General features: G+C 35.7%; 2 protein-coding genes across 7 annotated transcripts; one reads left to right on the forward strand and one right to left on the reverse strand.

Annotated features, from left to right (window-relative positions):
- Position 1: 1 nt before the first annotated feature.
- LOC103836526 (synaptotagmin-5) lies at positions 2 to 4,063 on the reverse strand. Its single transcript, XM_009112801.3, has 13 exons — positions 3,809 to 4,063; positions 3,613 to 3,717; positions 3,400 to 3,450; positions 3,170 to 3,290; positions 2,641 to 2,762; positions 2,243 to 2,344; positions 1,968 to 2,042; positions 1,628 to 1,707; positions 1,310 to 1,460; positions 998 to 1,228; positions 647 to 928; positions 448 to 561; positions 2 to 356 (listed from the first exon to the last, which is right to left on the reverse strand). Exons 1-13 carry the CDS (start codon positions 3,911 to 3,913, stop codon positions 210 to 212), a joined length of 1,686 nt encoding a protein of 561 aa, XP_009111049.2. The 5' UTR covers positions 3,914 to 4,063; the 3' UTR covers positions 2 to 209.
- A 4,753-nt stretch (positions 4,064 to 8,816) lies between these two features.
- On the forward strand, positions 8,817 to 16,637 carry LOC103836528 (type IV inositol polyphosphate 5-phosphatase 6). Of its 6 annotated transcripts, none has more exons than XR_004449901.1 (14): positions 8,818 to 11,763; positions 11,900 to 11,990; positions 12,236 to 12,307; positions 12,383 to 12,470; positions 12,598 to 12,702; positions 12,775 to 13,543; positions 13,626 to 13,819; positions 13,906 to 14,014; positions 14,090 to 14,238; positions 14,311 to 14,546; positions 14,671 to 14,774; positions 15,008 to 15,080; positions 15,164 to 15,311; positions 15,433 to 15,597. XR_004449901.1 is itself a non-coding variant. In XM_033276436.1 (11 exons), exons 1-10 carry the CDS (start codon positions 11,734 to 11,736, stop codon positions 14,531 to 14,533), a joined length of 1,830 nt encoding a protein of 609 aa, XP_033132327.1. In that variant the 5' UTR covers positions 8,818 to 11,733; the 3' UTR covers positions 14,534 to 14,546; positions 14,671 to 14,777. The 6 variants fall into 6 exon arrangements, 2 of the variants coding, with proteins under 2 accessions (XP_033132328.1, XP_033132327.1); XR_004449900.1 differs by lacking the exon at positions 14,671 to 14,774 and adding an exon at positions 16,435 to 16,637 and having other exon boundaries at positions 9,806 to 11,763; positions 15,433 to 15,522; XR_004449902.1 differs by lacking the exon at positions 14,671 to 14,774 and having other exon boundaries at positions 8,821 to 11,763; positions 12,239 to 12,307.
- Positions 16,638 to 16,770: the final 133 nt, after the last annotated feature.

A 16,770-nucleotide genomic window follows, 5' to 3' on the forward strand; every position in this document is an offset into this window, starting at 1 on the left:
AGACATGAACAGCGCCAAGTTGTCAAATATAAACAAGACTAATAAGATTCTTATGAGTCGTGAAGACAAAAGCAAAAACCGCATCTAACTCTCTATTTCTGGTGACTTTTACAACTTAATACCACAGGATCAAGAGCTATAATTAACAAAAGCAAAGCTCGATCCTTTCTCTTATGTATTCTCCCTCTTATGTAAACTTGGACGAAGACTTAGGAATCACGATAAATTGACTGAGGCATCCACTTGAGATGCAACTGAAGCTTGCCTGCTTTGGATTCGTCTAATGCAAACCAGTCTTTGTATTCCTCTTCCATTATAACCCTTGTCAGCGTCAAGATGCATCTCCCAATGTAGTCCTGCACCAAAAAGTAAGAATCCACAACTTATATTGCAACGCAGAAGAATAAAGAACGTTAGATAGCAGAGGGTGGCGGTTCGGTTTTTTACCTTCCCAAAGGTGTCATGGTCCCAAACTTCAAGGACTAGCATATCATGTAACCCATCTTCAACCACAAAATCAAAAGTCTGATTCCAAACCGGGTTTAAGCTGTCATTCACAACCTGGTGACACAAGAAAATTACAGTTAGTTAGACACGAGAGAGGATGAAACATCAATAACCCTCCTTGAATGAGAGATGATCTTACCCGAGTTTTGCTCTTAGCACCTGACTTCTTCATGGAGAGAACGACATAAGGATCAGCTTTCCCCATCATATCTTGTATCGGTATCTCCTCTGCAGATATCACCGTCACAGAAAGCACTCCTCTTACGATGACATCTTTTCTTTTACGCGATGATGCATTTTCTTCGTCTGTCGTATCGTTCTTGAGCACCCTTTCTAAGGACGTCATCGATGAAGAAGCCAAGGGATTTACAATGCCGTTGCTTCCCGCACCGAAGGGGACATATAGTAGCTCAAGGTGAACCTAAGTTACAGTGTATTCAGGTTATGACAAATCTCTAATCTGAGGGAAATTTATAGCTTATTATCTAACCTCTCCACGGTTCTTGTTATCTCTCTGGATCTCTAAATCCTTGACCAGCTTCAACCAGACGTCTTTCACTTTACCAGGTTCAAGTTCACAAAGGCGGATTTGTGCACAACCGATAAGCTCAGATGCTTGTACACCTTCGTCGTCGTATATTCTAACCACTAAATGTTGTGTTGACGCGTCTTCGACAACGAATTCAAAGTGCTCGTTCCAGATGGGGTTCAGATCATTGTTCTGGTGGGAATAAACATCAATCAGATAATCCTTGTAAGGTTTAGCACATATAAATGAATAATCAAATGGACTACTACTTACAATTGTCTTGCTTCTTTGAGTCTTTTCACGCAAAGGGCGTATAAACATTTTAGCAAAGGGGTCTGATTTTCCCACTAGATCTTTGTTGGTCAGGTTCTTCGCTAGCACAAGCTTCACCTCCAACATTCCAACAGGCTTTAGCTCCAGATCACTGGGTAAACAAACAAAAAACAGCTTAAATATAAATCCAAAACTAGAAAAGACAAGCATCTTCATTTTGCATTGACATTTCGACAGTGCTATAACAAAAGAGGAAAGTTGAGCATATAATAAACATTAAGTCAATGGTTCAACTTCATGTTTTAATCTGAGGTGTACCTATAATCACCAGGTAGAATTGGGATGACCTTCCGAACAGGCCATGTGATTGAATCTTCCACGGCATCTCGTATTGTTTCCTGTTACATATTAACTTAATGGTAAGCGTCATATGACCCATGGCATAAAAGAGCACAGCATTACATCACTAGCGTCATGTGGAGCGCTGGTGACAAAATGAGATGAAAAAGGAAAAGAAAAATAATTTTACAAAAAAAAAATAGTAAACAAACAAGGTTTCATGTGTTATAAAAGTAACTGTCCTGACACTAGTTGAAAATGTGTTGATTTATTAACAGATGAATGATAATAACACCAGGAAAAAAACAGTAGGCCAAACCTCAATAGCATCAGAGAGTCCAGGAATTGCTGAAATGTCGCCTCCAACAACCTTAAGGGTGAAGTCCAATTTTTTCTGCAACACAGAATTGGATGTCTTAAGCTAAACAACTGAGACTTTTGTGTCCACACCGTTTCTTGTATCAAACCAATCAAGCACACGCACGTGCATGCTCAGATATATACGCAGACGGATGTAACAACATTAAAAAAGTAAAGAAAAATGAAATTATGAAAATAACAGCTACAGCTTCAAAAGTTTCAGAGGACACCAACCTTTTCTCTAAGAGAAACACTGACAGCTCCAAAGCAAGGAAACTCATCAACCAGTGGCCTAAAAATCAGCCTGAAAACGCCAGTGAATCCAATGTTTTTCACCTAGAAAACAGACAATAAGAAATCAGTTGTAGTCGGCTTATCATGGATCAAAATAGAAAAGCTACAAATAAAACATCAATATTGCCTTCACATGTTCTTCAAGACAGAAAAACTAACAAGTATTATAAAAGTCTATTTGCTTCCGCATAAACTATTTATCGTCACAAAAAGTAAATTATCAGTAGCTATCTCAGCCCTAGTGCTTTATTTACGTATCAAATCAGATGTCAAGCATCAATCTCGCAGTACATAAAAAAAAAGAAATTGAAGGCAGGGATGAGGTACATGTCCTGTACCTGAACTGGAAGAGATACACCAACTAAGGTCTTGATGCCAAGTACTATATTTGGATTTCCATCCCAATTCATATCAAGCTCCATGGTCATCCCATTTTCATCACCTTCGACAATGGAAACACCTACAGAAACACCAAGGATCACAAGCAGACTCATAAATTTCAAAGTAGCAGCATAACATTAGTTTGAGATTATGGCTCCTCTTTTTGCAAACTTCAAACACAGTCAGAGTATGGCCATTCACTGTTAATCTTCCAGTTAAATTCAAACCCCTTCTCGTTCTGTTATTCACTTACATATAAATTTCCCCTTTGACATCAATTCAGTTACTATCACAGAAAAGTAGGTTACAAAGTGGAGACGCACTGAAAAACATAAACAATCTCGACTAAGAATCCAAGCTCAAGATGGACTCAAATTAAACCGAAAAGCTTGCAAGCAAAGAGATTTCAACACCAATTCAACATGATTCAATTGCACAAGTTCTAGTTACCTCACAACACAAAATTACATTTAAACAAAAGCAAACCTGTAAACTGAGGCGCCACGGTACCGAGAGTAAGCTTAGAAAATGTCAAGGAGGCCACAACGGCAGGTCTATATTGCTCGAGAACAGGCTCCACGGATGCCCTTATAAGCTCCGAAGCTGCCTAAACTCCAATGAATATAACAAGAGAAAAAACATACATTAGAAACCACACAATTATTACATCTCTTTCGCTCAATGAGATTGACAACAACAAATGGGAGCTAACATACCTCATCAACATAAGGCCATATCTTTGTCAAGTGATGGTTCAGCCAAGTCAACTGAAAGTAAACAAAACGCCAAATCAAACTGGTATCAGCAGCATGCAGAGTTATGACCAAATTTGTAAGAAAAGGAAGAATCTTTCTAAGCAAAGGAAGAATCTTTCTAAACAAAGGAAGAATCTTTGTAAGCAAAGGAAGAATCTTTCTAAGCAAACTCAACTTCTGACGCTCGGAGAAGACGACCCAGGAAGGATAAAACTCAGCAGGCAGAAGCTTCCTTGAATCCTCCACCGTCATCCTCGCGAAAGCAGCCACCGTGTTCGCCTGAGAAAATAGACAAATCCAGCTGAAAACGAATCTGGAAAAAAAACCGAATCGTTTCAAAAAGAGAGTGTGTGTGTGTGTGGTGGCTCACGAGTTCAGCGCGGAGCTTGGATCGATAATTCTCCGCCTTGACGAAGCCGATGATGAAGGTGATTCCCACGGCGAGTCCGATTACGAGGCCGACTACGAATCCCATTTTTACTTCGCCGCGAAGTTGAAGTGTGTCCGTACTGTTTCGCGAGCTCAAGAGAATAATTATTTTTCTTAAGTCTTTTCTAAGATATGTAAAAAGGTTACTTTTCAATTAATTAATTAAAGTTGGGATTAGTGTAAGATTATTAGAGGATTACAGGGGAAAATAAGGTCGAGAGTCGCTACCGACGCAAACGAACAAGTTGAGCCATCGTCAGCAGTACCAATAGTCAGTTGCCACGTCATATAGTGGGAATGTGAAGCATCTGTTTCCCGCGTTAAGTAACGCAACTATGAAGATAACAAGTGATGTTATAACAGAATCAAAATAAATAAACTGAAGTATGTATGTATGTAGTTGCATAGAAGAGTGTTGACCAATTTGCCTGGAAGATCTGGATACAGGTTCAGGTTGTGTTGTCAGGCTAATGCGTATAATATATATTGGGCCTTGGTTTTTGTTATTCCTTTTCTTACATGTGTGTTTCAAAAAAAAAGTTTTTTGTACATGTGTATGTATTACTTCTCTTTTTTTTTTTTGATCAAAGTGTATGTCTTACTTCTAGTTTTTATGGGACATGTGTTTTCTTTTGTTGTTAATGGGTAATAATAGTTGAAAAAGAGTATGTAAACTAAAGCTACTCTAGCAAAAGAAAAGCCCAATAGTAGCAAACACACTAGGCTGTTTCCTGTTTCTTTGAGCTTGAAATGAGAAAAAGCTGTCATCAAATCTTGAATTCCAATAACACTCAATTCAATCTTTGATCGAACCGGACCGGCAAAAGGTTCGGTCAGAGGGTTTATAAACTCGAAACCGACCGGAGTGAATCGGGATTCAGGCCTGCTTGTAGAAGGAAAAAAATTGGTTTTTACATTGAAAAATAACACTCTTCACCAACCAAAGGGTTTGTGCACATTTATCAACAAAGAAACTACATGATAACCTTTCAACAAGGTTGCATATGTTTACCAAAAAAAAACAAGGTTGCATATCTGAGCTTTGCTTGTTTTAGAAACTTTGGTTACTTTTATAATTATTTAGATCAAGGGATCATAGTTGAAAATACGGGGAACAATTACCAAACATGATCCGAAATAATTTATACATCCATCTTTGAATTTCTAAGCTTTACTGATTTTCTTACTGAAAATGCTATGTGGCCCGAGTCTACATACAAACGGGCATTACATAGCCTACAAGCAAACATAAAGAAAATGTGGACCTCCCCACAACAAAAGCAAAAGAAAAACCCGATGCATATACTATTTAATTCTTTAATATATACATGCAATATGGTTTTATATAGGTGAATCTTTGCTCTGACTGCCTCGTAAATATTGCAATTTAAGAGATGAGATTTGTACTTAAAAGAGAAAGTAAAAGCAAAATCTTCCTTGTGTTTTATTTTTAATGAAAGTAAAGCTTTGGTGATAAGATGTAATTAGTATGTGAAACCATGCTAAAGCCCTTTATCAAAAAAAAAAAAAAAACCATGCAATCTACTTTTGTCCCCTTCCATTTCGTTAACCATTGAGTATGGATCAAAAGCCTAGTACTCCATTTTTCAACGGATGTCGTTTCATGACTATCCTAAACTATGGGTTTATATAGCGTCTTTGGCATAATGATTTTATACCATCAAACTATAGATTAAAGTGAAGAGATATTATGGGAAAACTAAAGTGATTATGACACATGATATAATCTCTAGGATGTTCTCTATATAAAGAACTAAAGAAGGGTAAGTTCTCCACTTAAAATTACATAATATGGTACATGGAAAATAATTTTTTAGAAGTCTATGGTTTATAAGTAAAGCGAAACTAAAAGGTCAAATAAAAGATTGTGCTCAACAGTGTAAGAAACCATTGTACAAGTTAGAGAATAACCCTTTTATTTTGGATATGGAAAATATAGGCTTCATTTTAAATGCGCATCCATTTGACACCACTTGGTCATGTCCCTTGTTCTTTCGCCCATTAAAGAAACTGGCACGTAGAATATAAAAAGTTGAAAGAAGTTTCATTTCGATTTACTAATGATAACACAATCCGAATTCCGAACCTCCGGATGTTGAAATTTTCTTAACATGAAATGAAAAACAATGTACACTGACTTTATTATCATGCGTTGCATACTTGCATGCCCTCGATTATTTCTTCTTTCGGAACATATCACCTTGTAATAAACTTTCATATATATATACGTGTGTGTGTGTGTGTCTGTGTGTGAATGTGAAACTGTATTAAATTGTGTAAAAATGGGTAAATGCATCACCGTGTGTCCATTAGTGCGAAAATGTATGTCATCTACGAGTTCGTGGGATAAATTAATGATAATATTCCTGCTGATTAGACACCAATAAAATCAAAGTCCACTCATATAATAGATAGGTTACACAAAGATGTATATAAAGAGAAGTTCAATGGTAAGAAATGTATTATAAAATGCATTATTTGCACATATAATCTCTGATAAACGAAGACACAAATAAAAGTATATATATCTTTATGGTTTCTTTCTCTATTTACTAGTCGTTTCTTTGCCCATCTAGCGCAAATGATTGTGCTTGTCAATATATATCGGATGTGTTGATTAAATAAGAATCCATAAAGATTGACTGGATAACATGGACCATTTGGTGTTTCAAAACGTGTTTTTTTTTCAGTCAAAACGTGTCTTAGAATACTCCAAGTATCAAACGATGTCGAAAATGGTTAAATCATATCTTCAATATAATCATCAAGTTATATGAATGATTAACCATGTGTAGGTCGTCTGATCAAAGATATCTATATATATGTTCGATATTGCGTTTCCCATTGTCTGTAAACAAATATGGATGTATCTTGATGGGACAAAGCAATTTAGCGTAACGAATTAATGGTGTATATGCTGCTAATCATGATTAGCATCCATGAGTGTTTAATGTATGGTGGAGCTAAATTCCATATTTTATACTATTGTGGATCATTTTATTTGATAAAAACTTATGCTGCTTTTATTTAAATTAATTTAAAATACACATTATCGTTAATCTATTAATTTAAGCGGATATTTTTAATGGTATGAGACATTTGGCTGTCCCAACATGGAGTTCTCCGCCGTCTAAGCCATTATCAATTTCTTAATTATTTTCTGTATTTTGTATAGTTAAGTTAGGTACATAACTTTGTATACATATAATAACAAGGTTTGTGGGATTACAATTGGATCATATCATCTCAATGTAGTTAAGATCTCTAGATACATTCACCGTGCACTGTGCGAATGTTCTCACTTCTCACCATGATCTTTTGAAGAACTTGTAATGTTTTACCGATTTATCTAGAGTCATTTGACAGATACTAACGGACTTTCTATAACTTGTTAGAGACTTTGGATATTCTAAGCTGTATGTTTATTTTTCAATACTCAGCGACTTGTATTTTAATAAAATAAATAAAAGTGGGTCGAAAAGTATTTTTATATACGGATTGGCAAGGCTTCTTTAGCTTTGTATATTAACTGTTCATGAAAGAAAAATGGTAGTCTCGAGAAAAAAGAGAACTCCTCGTATCAATGGCGAGTGGACTTCAATACAGTATCTTGTGTCCAGCATTTGTGCTACAAGAAAATAATAAATCTAAAATCAAAGAAACGTCAAATTCAAGGAAATTCAGAAATTGTAAATTTCAGTAAAGATAAATTTCGAAAAAAGTAAAAACAAAAATAGAGATATTAAACAAATTGAAAAGGAAATATGATATGGCAACCATAACAATAGACCAAGACAGATAGCTCTCTTTTTGATTTTTTTTTTCCCCGCTACTTCTGTCTTTTCAGTCTTTAATAGCATTATTTGTTTACTTTTCTACTTTCTTGAGATACCAAAATTTTGGAAGGGAAAATGTGATGCTTTACTTCTAAATAATGTGGTGCCTAATTACAAGTATAATTATATAAATACTATTCATGTACTTAGTAGTGTTGCAAATATGAGTTGATATGAGTTATGTTATTATTTAGATAAGTATTAATAGCATAGTATTTTCTATATTTCAATTGATGGTAGGATATATAAATTGTATTCATAGCTAAAAAGAGCATCAGAGATATATTTTAAAAGAAAAATCCATTTCATTTAAAAGAGCATCCGCGCGCATTAGTTTGAGGCTAACTTTATCCTATAGGTTTTTTCTCTGTTCGAAAACGCGGCCGGAGTGACCGATTCTGCGCCGGAAAATCGCTCGGCGGAGCTCCGCCGCCGCGAGTTTACCATAGTCGGACCAAAACTCGGATCAGGAAAAAAAACGTATGTAATCTGGCGTTTTCGAGTCCAAAATCAGTAATAACCTCATAGATCTTTCATAGTTTAGTGTTAGTAATAGATAAACTAAGTTAAAATGAAGTAAATCAGAAAAAAAAATGGTGTTTATGTTGAAAACACAGAAAAACGGCCGCAGAAATTAGGTTAGAGCTTGAGGAAGAAGAAGAAAGCCGAAATTACTTTTTTACCCTTCTTTACAAAAATGACAAAAACACATAATAGTACGCCCTGCTGGAGTTGAACCCAGGACCCCATGTCAAATAAAGACTACTTTCACCATCGAGCTACGACAATTTATTGGTATTAGTCGGCATGAAAATATTTTAAAGGCATGTTTAATATATATTTTATTTAAAAAACATTTTCCATGAAAAATTACGCCCCGCGTACTTCCCGATTATATCCCGCTTTTCTGATAACTCGCTAGGCCCACACCGACCGCCCGACTAGCGCCTGGCGTAGTCTCGAACAGGGGGTTTTTTTAACACCAAATACTTTTATTAAATTAAAAGTCCAATGAAAAAAGTCAGTTACAACCAGATAGAATCTCGACGGTAAACTAATAAACGAAAATAACTAAAATATAAAAAAAGATAGATGTGGCTAAGAAGAGAAAAGACCCATAGAGAAGCTTCAATATGTATAACATTTACCGAAAAACTCAATATTTTCTTAGGGACTAACACATAAATTTTGTGAAAAATTTAAAAATATGATAATCATGTTTTAATCCATAGTTGCATCATGATGAAAGTCAAAGAGGTTTGAAACCTTTGTTGTCTTCGTTTCTCTAGAAAATAACAATTTTATAGTAGTTAGTCACCAATTTAGAAAATTTTATGAAACTATAATAAATTAATAGAGAGTTTTATGAAGCTACACTAAACTCTCTTTTTGAGTCTGGTTTTATGAACCTTTGTTGTCTTCGTTTTTTTAGAGAATAACAATTTTATAGTAGTTAGTCCACCAATTTAGAAAGTATTATTGAGTTTTACTAAATGAATTGATAAAAAAAATTAAAACTATGCCCATGTACCATGAAAGAGAGTTTAATATACCTTAATATAAATATAAAATGAGTTTAGAAATTTTAACACTAAAGAACATATGCTTCAGTATATAGAGCATTTATCGAAAAATTCAATATTTTCATAGGGGTTAACACATTGATTTTGAGAAAAATTCAAAAAATATGACAATATTGTTTTAATGTATAGTTTCATCCTACATTAACATATGATGAAGATCAAAGAAGTTTGAAACCTTTGGTGTCTCTGTTTTTCTGAAGAATATCAATTTTATAGTGGTTAGTCCACCAATTTATGGAGTTTTATGAAGCTATATTAAATTAATTGATAAAAATTATAACGATGCCCATGCACCATGAAAAAGAATATATTAATACAAATGTATAATGTGCTTATAAAATTTAAAACAACACTAATGATCATAGGTATATAGAGCATTTACCGAAAAACTCAATATTTTCGTAGGGATTAACACATAGATTTTGGAAAAAAAATTCAAAAATATGAAAATACTGTTTTAATGCATAGTTGCATCCTACACTAATACATGATAAAAAGAGGTTTGAAACTTTTGTTGTCTCCGTTTCTCTAGATAATATCGATTTTATAGTGGTTAGTCCACCAATTTAGAGAATATTATGAATTTTACTAAATTAATTGATAAAAAAATTAAAACGATGTGCATATACCATGATAAGTATACATAACATTTACCGAAAAACTCAATATTTTTATAGAGGTTAATACATAGATTTTCAGAAAAATTAAAAAATATGACAATACTATTTTAAAGCATACTTGCATCCTACACTAACATATGATGAATGTCAAAGAGGTTTGAAACCTTTGTTGTCTCTATTTTTCTAGAGAATAACGATTTTATAGTGGTTAGTCAACTAATTTAGAGAGTGTTACAAAATTTTACTAAATTAATTTTATCCTATATTTTTATATGCTTTTCTTCGTGCTTTATCAGTCAACATCGATACACAATTTTCGCATGCACCTCTGTGGAAGATTGTAAAATACTCTCTAGTTTCTGTTGCTTTTGGCCCATTCTGAAAATATTAATAACACCAATAGTATCTCACTTAATTTGTAAAGCTTCTAATGTTACTATTTTAAATTAATTTGATCTTTAAGCAGTTATGTTTTGTTATCTGACACTTGGTAGATACTCTTTTTAGGGCAAGAACTTAACACATCTTATTAGGTAAAAAATTATGGTAAAAAACACGTCTCGACTTTTCTGTTCATCGTATTATTACAAGATGTGATGATAAATGTTTTTACTAGAGTTGACAAAAGCACCCGGCATGTTTATATCAATCATAGAATTCCACTATCATGATTTACATTCATGTATTCTAATATAATTCTACAAGATTAGTTACAAATACATAAATGATTATGTCATTCCACAGTTTTTTACCTTTTTCAGTTAAATTTAAACTCAGTATTTTAACCATCTTTTGCTTCTATTCTTCTTTTAGAATATGTATAAAGAATTAAACAAATATTTTATATTCTTTGAGATGGCTCGAATCCTACATCTTAAAATGAGTTTTCTAGGAATTTTTACGTAGTTTTTGGTTAAGGTTAAATATAAGAGATAAAGTGAGGTGGAAATAAAATTGTGGTAAGAGTATATATAAAATGTTATTGGCAAATTTCCAACAAACAATAAATTATAACTAATGCAGATTTTGAATTAGAAAGACGTTGCAAATATTAAATTTTCGTTTTGGCAATCTAATCAATGGTTATCTCCCAGACGTCTTATTAAATTAGCTGATTATAAAGTTCTGAAAATAATAAAATACACACATTCAATAATACCTAATGATTATTAGAAATAAAAGTTAGAAGAAAGAATAAAGTAGTCTCTCGCTCTCTGCACTTTATTTTGTTCAAAATCCGCTGCTGCTTTTACTTTGCCGTTTCAATGAGGACTAATAAGAAGCTCTCTCACAGAAGCAAAACAAAAGAAGCTTGACTGACTCTCTTTCTCTCTCTATGTAAGAAATTCACTTTTACTTTCTCCCTCTAAAATCTGCTCTCCTCATTGTCTTGCCTCTGTCTTCTTCAAGAATTGGTGTCTCTTCAACACTTTCTCTTATTTTAAAGTACCCTCTCGCTCTCCCCTCCTCTCAAGAACCAAAAAATAAAAAAAAAGCAAAAGCCCACCATTTTGTTCATTGCTTTGTCCCTGTGAGATAAAAAAGAGAGTCTAAGAATATAAACTCATCTCTTAGGTTCTATTTTCCTAGCTTACTCTTGTTGAAGTTTCTGTCCGGTCCATAGGGAGAAAAAAAAACCACAGCTCCAGTCAAATTTTGGCAGTGATTCATACAGAAGTCAAACTTTTAGGGAAACATTTCCACATTTTTAGCTTTGATTATGGATGGGTTGAGTTTCTGTTGAAGTAGAACCACACACACACACACACACTGGTAAAAGAAGTAAAAGAAGTAAAAGGAGTAACAATGAGAGAAGACAAATCCAAGACAAATAAGGTTTCTACTCTCTTTCTCTGTGTCTTCTTTGCATCTGTGACTTGCTTTTATTATGTCTTGGCCATCTTGATGGAATTTCAAGATTGAATATTCATAAAAATTCCTTATTTTTGCTTTTGGATTTTGTGAAATGAAGCTGGCCTGGTCAATGAAGATGGTCAGGAAATGGTTTAATATAAAAAGCAAAACAGAGGAGTTTCAAGCAGATGTTCCTGCTCCTTCTGCTGGTATAGTCTCTCTCTCTCTCTCTCTCTCTCTCTCTCTCTCTCTCTCTCTCTCTCTCTCTCTCTCTCTCTCTCTCTCTCTCTCTCTCTCTCTCTCTCTCTCTCTCTCTCTCTCTCTCTCTCTTTCTTTCCTTAACCAATTTTGTTTGTTTGTTCTTGTTTTTTTTTCCTTTGAGAATTATGTTTCAATTTTCTTGTCTCTTCTGAGATAATCTTAATCTCATTTGTTTTCTGATATTTGACTAAAGAAGTTGAAGTAGAGCACAGAAGCAGCTTCTCAGCAGAGAAAGCTCCCAGCACAATCAAGAAGACCAAAACTGGTATAAACATACATACAGTCCACTTTTATTATTTTATCAAATCTTTTTTTTACTGATGATTTTTGGGTTTCACAGAGAAGCTCAGTAAGAACTGGGAGCAGCAAGCTCGGCAAAGGAGAATGAACTATGAGAATCCTAGGATTGTTGATGTCCAAAACTATAGGTATGTATGTTTAAACTCACGCATATTTAACATTTTACCAAAAAAAAAAAAAAAAACTCAACACTCATAAGTCATAACTATGATCCATTGTTACTAAAAGTCATGTTGTTGATTACTTTGTGAGCAGCATCTTTACTGCAACCTGGAACGTAGCTGGACGCTCTCCTCCTTCAGACTTAAACCTTGATGAGTGGCTTCACTCATCAGCTCCTGCAGATATATACGTCCTAGGGTATGTTTCACCACACACATCATTTGAGTCTTTTCCTCAAACTTTTTTTCTCATTTTTAGTTTGAGTTTCAGGTTCCAAGAGATAGTTCCTCTTAATGCTGGCAACGTCCTTGGAGCTGAAGACAACGGACCTGCTCAGAAATGGCTCTCTCTTATCCGCAAAACGCTCAACAACCGACCAGGCACCAGCGGAGCCAGCGGCTACCACACGCCTTCCCCTCTCCCTGTCCCTATGGCAGAGCTTGACGCTGACTTCTCCGGCTCCACAAGGCAGAAGAACTCCACCTTCTTCCACAGACGCTCTTTCCAAACCCCAAGCAGTACATGGAACGATCCTTCAGTCTCTCAGCCAGGTCTTGACCGGCGTTTCAGCGTCTGTGACCGCGTCTTCTTCAGCCACAGGCCGAGTGATTTTGACCCGAGTTTCCGCGGTAGCAGCAGCAGCAGCAGCAGTCACAGGCCTAGTGATTACTCCAGAAGGCCTAGTGATTACTCAAGAAGACCTAGTGATTATTCAAGACCGAGTGATTACTCTAATAGACCAAGTGATTACTACTCTAGACCGAGTGATTACTCACGGCCAAGTGACTTCTCAAGGTCTTCTGATGATGATAATGTTACTGGTGACTCTCCAAGCACTGTCTTGTACTCGCCAGGCTCTACAGCAAACGAGAACGGGTATAGGATGCCGTGGAACACTTCTCAGTATTGTTTAGTTGCTAGCAAACAGATGGTTGGTGTCTTCTTGACCATTTGGGTGAAAAGCGAGCTAAGGGAACATGTGAAGAACATGAAGGTGTCTTGTGTTGGGAGAGGACTAATGGGCTATCTTGGGAATAAGGTTAGACATTGTTCTTTTCATTACACTACACAGTGTTCTGTTTGTCACTTTTGTTTTATAATGTCTTTGTTTCTTTGTTTAGGGATCAATCTCAATAAGCATGTTGCTGCATCAAACAAGCTTTTGCTTTGTTTGTACTCACTTGACTTCAGGACAGAAGGAAGGTGATGAGCTGAAGAGAAACTCTGATGTCATGGAGATACTTAAGAAAACAAGGTTTCCTCGCGTGAAGAGCTCAGAGGATGAGAAGTCCCCTGAGAATATACTTCAGCATGAGTAAGATGTGTTAACATCTCATACTTCAAGAAACAGTTTCTTGTTTTTTTTTGTTAACAGTTTCTTGATCATATCTTTTTTACCAGTCGTGTAATATGGCTTGGGGATCTGAACTACCGGATAGCACTGACTTATCGATCTGCTAAAGCACTCGTTGAGATGCAGAACTGGAGAGCTTTGCTAGAAAACGACCAGGTAAGTTTTATAAAACATACTTTGATCCTAATGGTCTGAAGAAGTTCTTAATCCAAAAACATGTTTAACTTGCAGTTAAGGATAGAGCAGAAACGAGGCCATGTGTTCAAAGGATGGAACGAAGGAAAAATCTATTTCCCACCAACGTACAAGTACTCAAGGAACTCAGATAGATACTCTGGAGATGACTTGCATCCCAAGGAGAAACGTCGCACTCCTGCTTGGTAAGTTTCCACCTAATATAACATCTTGTATATGAATCTATTATGATTTGACGTTTGTTTTCTTTTGAAAAGGTGTGATAGGATACTGTGGTACGGTGAAGGGTTGCATCAGTTATCTTATGTAAGAGGAGAGTCAAGGTTCTCGGATCATAGACCGGTCTATGGCATTTTCTGTGCAGAGGTTGAGTCAGCTCATAATAAGTTAAAGAGAACAATGAGTTGCTCCGCTTCAAGGGTCCAAGCTGAAGAGCTCTTTCCTTATTCCCGTGGATACACCGAGCTCAGCTTCTTCTAGAAGTAAACACACGGTAACTTTTCTTGTCTTGTCTTTTGCATCTAATGTTAATAGTTAAAAAAAAATTAGATTTAATTACAACTCACCAAACTAGCAATTACTGGGACATAAATAGATGAAAATGGCATTTGTATCAGTGACATGAGCTGTTCAGAACTAAAGAAGTCCACAAGCATGTGTGGTCCTGAGATGCAAAATAGAGTTGAGACCAGTCTATAATTCTCTGCATTTATGTGCATATGTGCGTGTAATCTCAACCAAGGAATGAGCCACTGCCTTGTCTGAGCATTTAAGATCAACCTATTGATTAGGATAAGGAGAACCAAAAAACATTGAAAGCTCATACTATCAAGTCTTTTGTCTTTATGACATTAAAAGATTTAAAATTTCTTGAACCGGATTAAAGTAGGATTACAGAACCGTTATGAAAGTTTTTGCTTTCACTCATGGTAGAATTGAATTGGCTTTTGTCAGGTGAACAAAAGTGTTTTTGGATCTTTGAGAGTGATGGAGACATTCCATTGCCTCTTTAACTCGAAGGGAACAGGTTTGTCAAAAAAAAAATCTACTACATTTTCACTTTCCGGTCTGAGTTGTACCTCATTGGTTTCCGGTTTGTGTAATTTCCAGTTTGTAGGTGTAGAAAGTGTTTTGTAATTTTGGCCTCGGTTAACCAATTTTCACGTACCGGCGGTTCTGTGGTCTATCCGGTTCATAGTTTTGATGGTTTTTGCTAACTCTGGTGGATTTGCCCGAAAATTTACAGCTACATTATAAGGTAATAATTTGAGTTGGTACCCATAAATTTTACCATTGCTTTGAAATTAGTTACTGTTTTATTTTTAGTGGTAATGCAATGTACACACTTTTTTACACAACTTGTGTTTTGTTTTATGCAGGAAATCAACTAACTCAATCAGAAACTGCCAAGTAGAAGTTCATTTTTAAAATTTTCATTCTTTTGAGCTAGCACAAGTAAGATAAATTAAGTTTTAAAGTTTGGCGAGCGCTCAAATCAAACTACAAATCTCAAAAGTAGGTTAAAAAGTGCTTTTTTCTCTCTCTCCTTCCCCGTTCCCTCTACCCAAATTTTTCACGGGGAGAGATTGAGAAACAAGCTTTAATCTTGTCCGGATCTTTTTCCGGCGGTAGTTGCCCCGTTGATGGGCTCCAGTTTCCAGCACATGATGGCTTCCTCTGCATGCTGTGGCTGGCTTTCGGTTCCGGAGTTTACGGTCTTCTCGACCAGTGGCGGAGGCAGAGAATAATATTGTTGGGGGCATCTACACTAAACTAAAATATTTACAGTGGGGGCATATAGATTGGGATTAATTACTTACACTAATTTTTTAAATTTTGTTGGGTTCAATGGCCCCCACCTTGTTCTATGTGGCTCCGCCACTGTTCTCGACGAAGCTTCCGGCTTTTGACTACGGATCCTTTTGTGGTGGTTTGTTTTGTCTGGGTAAATCTCCACGACGATTTGCTCTCGGCTTCGGCGGATCGAGCTATCTGGTTGGAGTTTCGGCGAATATAACCGGTGTGGTTTGGGTTAATATGGTCTGAGATCGTCTCTACGGTTCTTCTTTCCAGACGTCCTGTTTCCGGTGTGTTCCGGTGGATCGACGGGAAGCTGCTCCGGCGATGATCTCCTGGCGGTGATGACGATGGTTGATCGGTGTGACGCGTGTCTCTTCCTGTGTTGAAGCGTGGACACGTGTTTTCCTCTCACGCTATTTGTTACGCGTGGTTCGTTCGTTTGCCTTCGGGCTTTGTTTGTCGTTTGGGCCTTTGGGCCTCGTCTTGTTTATTTTCTTTAGTTTCCCTTTTTTGGGCTTCTTGTATTTTTGGGCTTTGTATTATAATTTCAGATGGCAAAAAAAAAAAAAAAAAAAATTAAGTTTTATGTTCTTTGTTTTTAGTCAATTCTAGTGTGTCCTACGGTAATCATATTGTAATGTTTATTATATAAGGTTTAGGAAAATACAAAAGAAAATTATTTCCATTTTATTTTATGAAAATTGCCGAAAAGTTAAAGTGAGCTTGATGCCGTCTTGTAATGATCGTTGGACTGCAAAAAAGTTTGGGTTTCTAGACAAACTAATTATCAATCTTGCATTTAAATACAAGTTTAGTAAACAATCAAAAGCATTGTCTCCCTAAACAAAACAAAAACAGTAATCGAAAGGAATACAGTACTATAAAATAGAGATTTCTATGTTTTTTTTTTCATTTTA

The sequence above is a fragment of the Brassica rapa genome, chromosome A08, assembly GCF_000309985.2.
Source record: "Brassica rapa cultivar Chiifu-401-42 chromosome A08, CAAS_Brap_v3.01, whole genome shotgun sequence".
NCBI classification, from domain to species: Eukaryota; Viridiplantae; Streptophyta; class Magnoliopsida; order Brassicales; family Brassicaceae; genus Brassica; species Brassica rapa.

Excerpts from the sequence above, each read along its gene's own strand:
- LOC103836526 (XM_009112801.3), bottom strand. The coding sequence starts at position 3,913 with ATGGGATTCGTAGTCGGCCTCGTAATCGGACTCGCCGTGGGAATCACC. Across the intron at positions 1,229-1,309 it reads CTCAAAGAAGCAAGACAATT|AACAATGATCTGAACCCCAT; the intron begins GTAAGTAGTAGT and ends TATTCCCACCAG. Across the intron at positions 357-447 it reads ACCATGACACCTTTGGGAAG|GACTACATTGGGAGATGCAT; the intron begins GTAAAAAACCGA and ends TTTTTGGTGCAG.
- LOC103836528 (XM_033276437.1), top strand. The coding sequence starts at position 11,734 with ATGAGAGAAGACAAATCCAAGACAAATAAG. Across the intron at positions 11,991-12,235 it reads TGTTCCTGCTCCTTCTGCTG|AAGTTGAAGTAGAGCACAGA; the intron begins GTATAGTCTCTC and ends ATTTGACTAAAG. Across the intron at positions 12,308-12,382 it reads AATCAAGAAGACCAAAACTG|AGAAGCTCAGTAAGAACTGG; the intron begins GTATAAACATAC and ends TGGGTTTCACAG.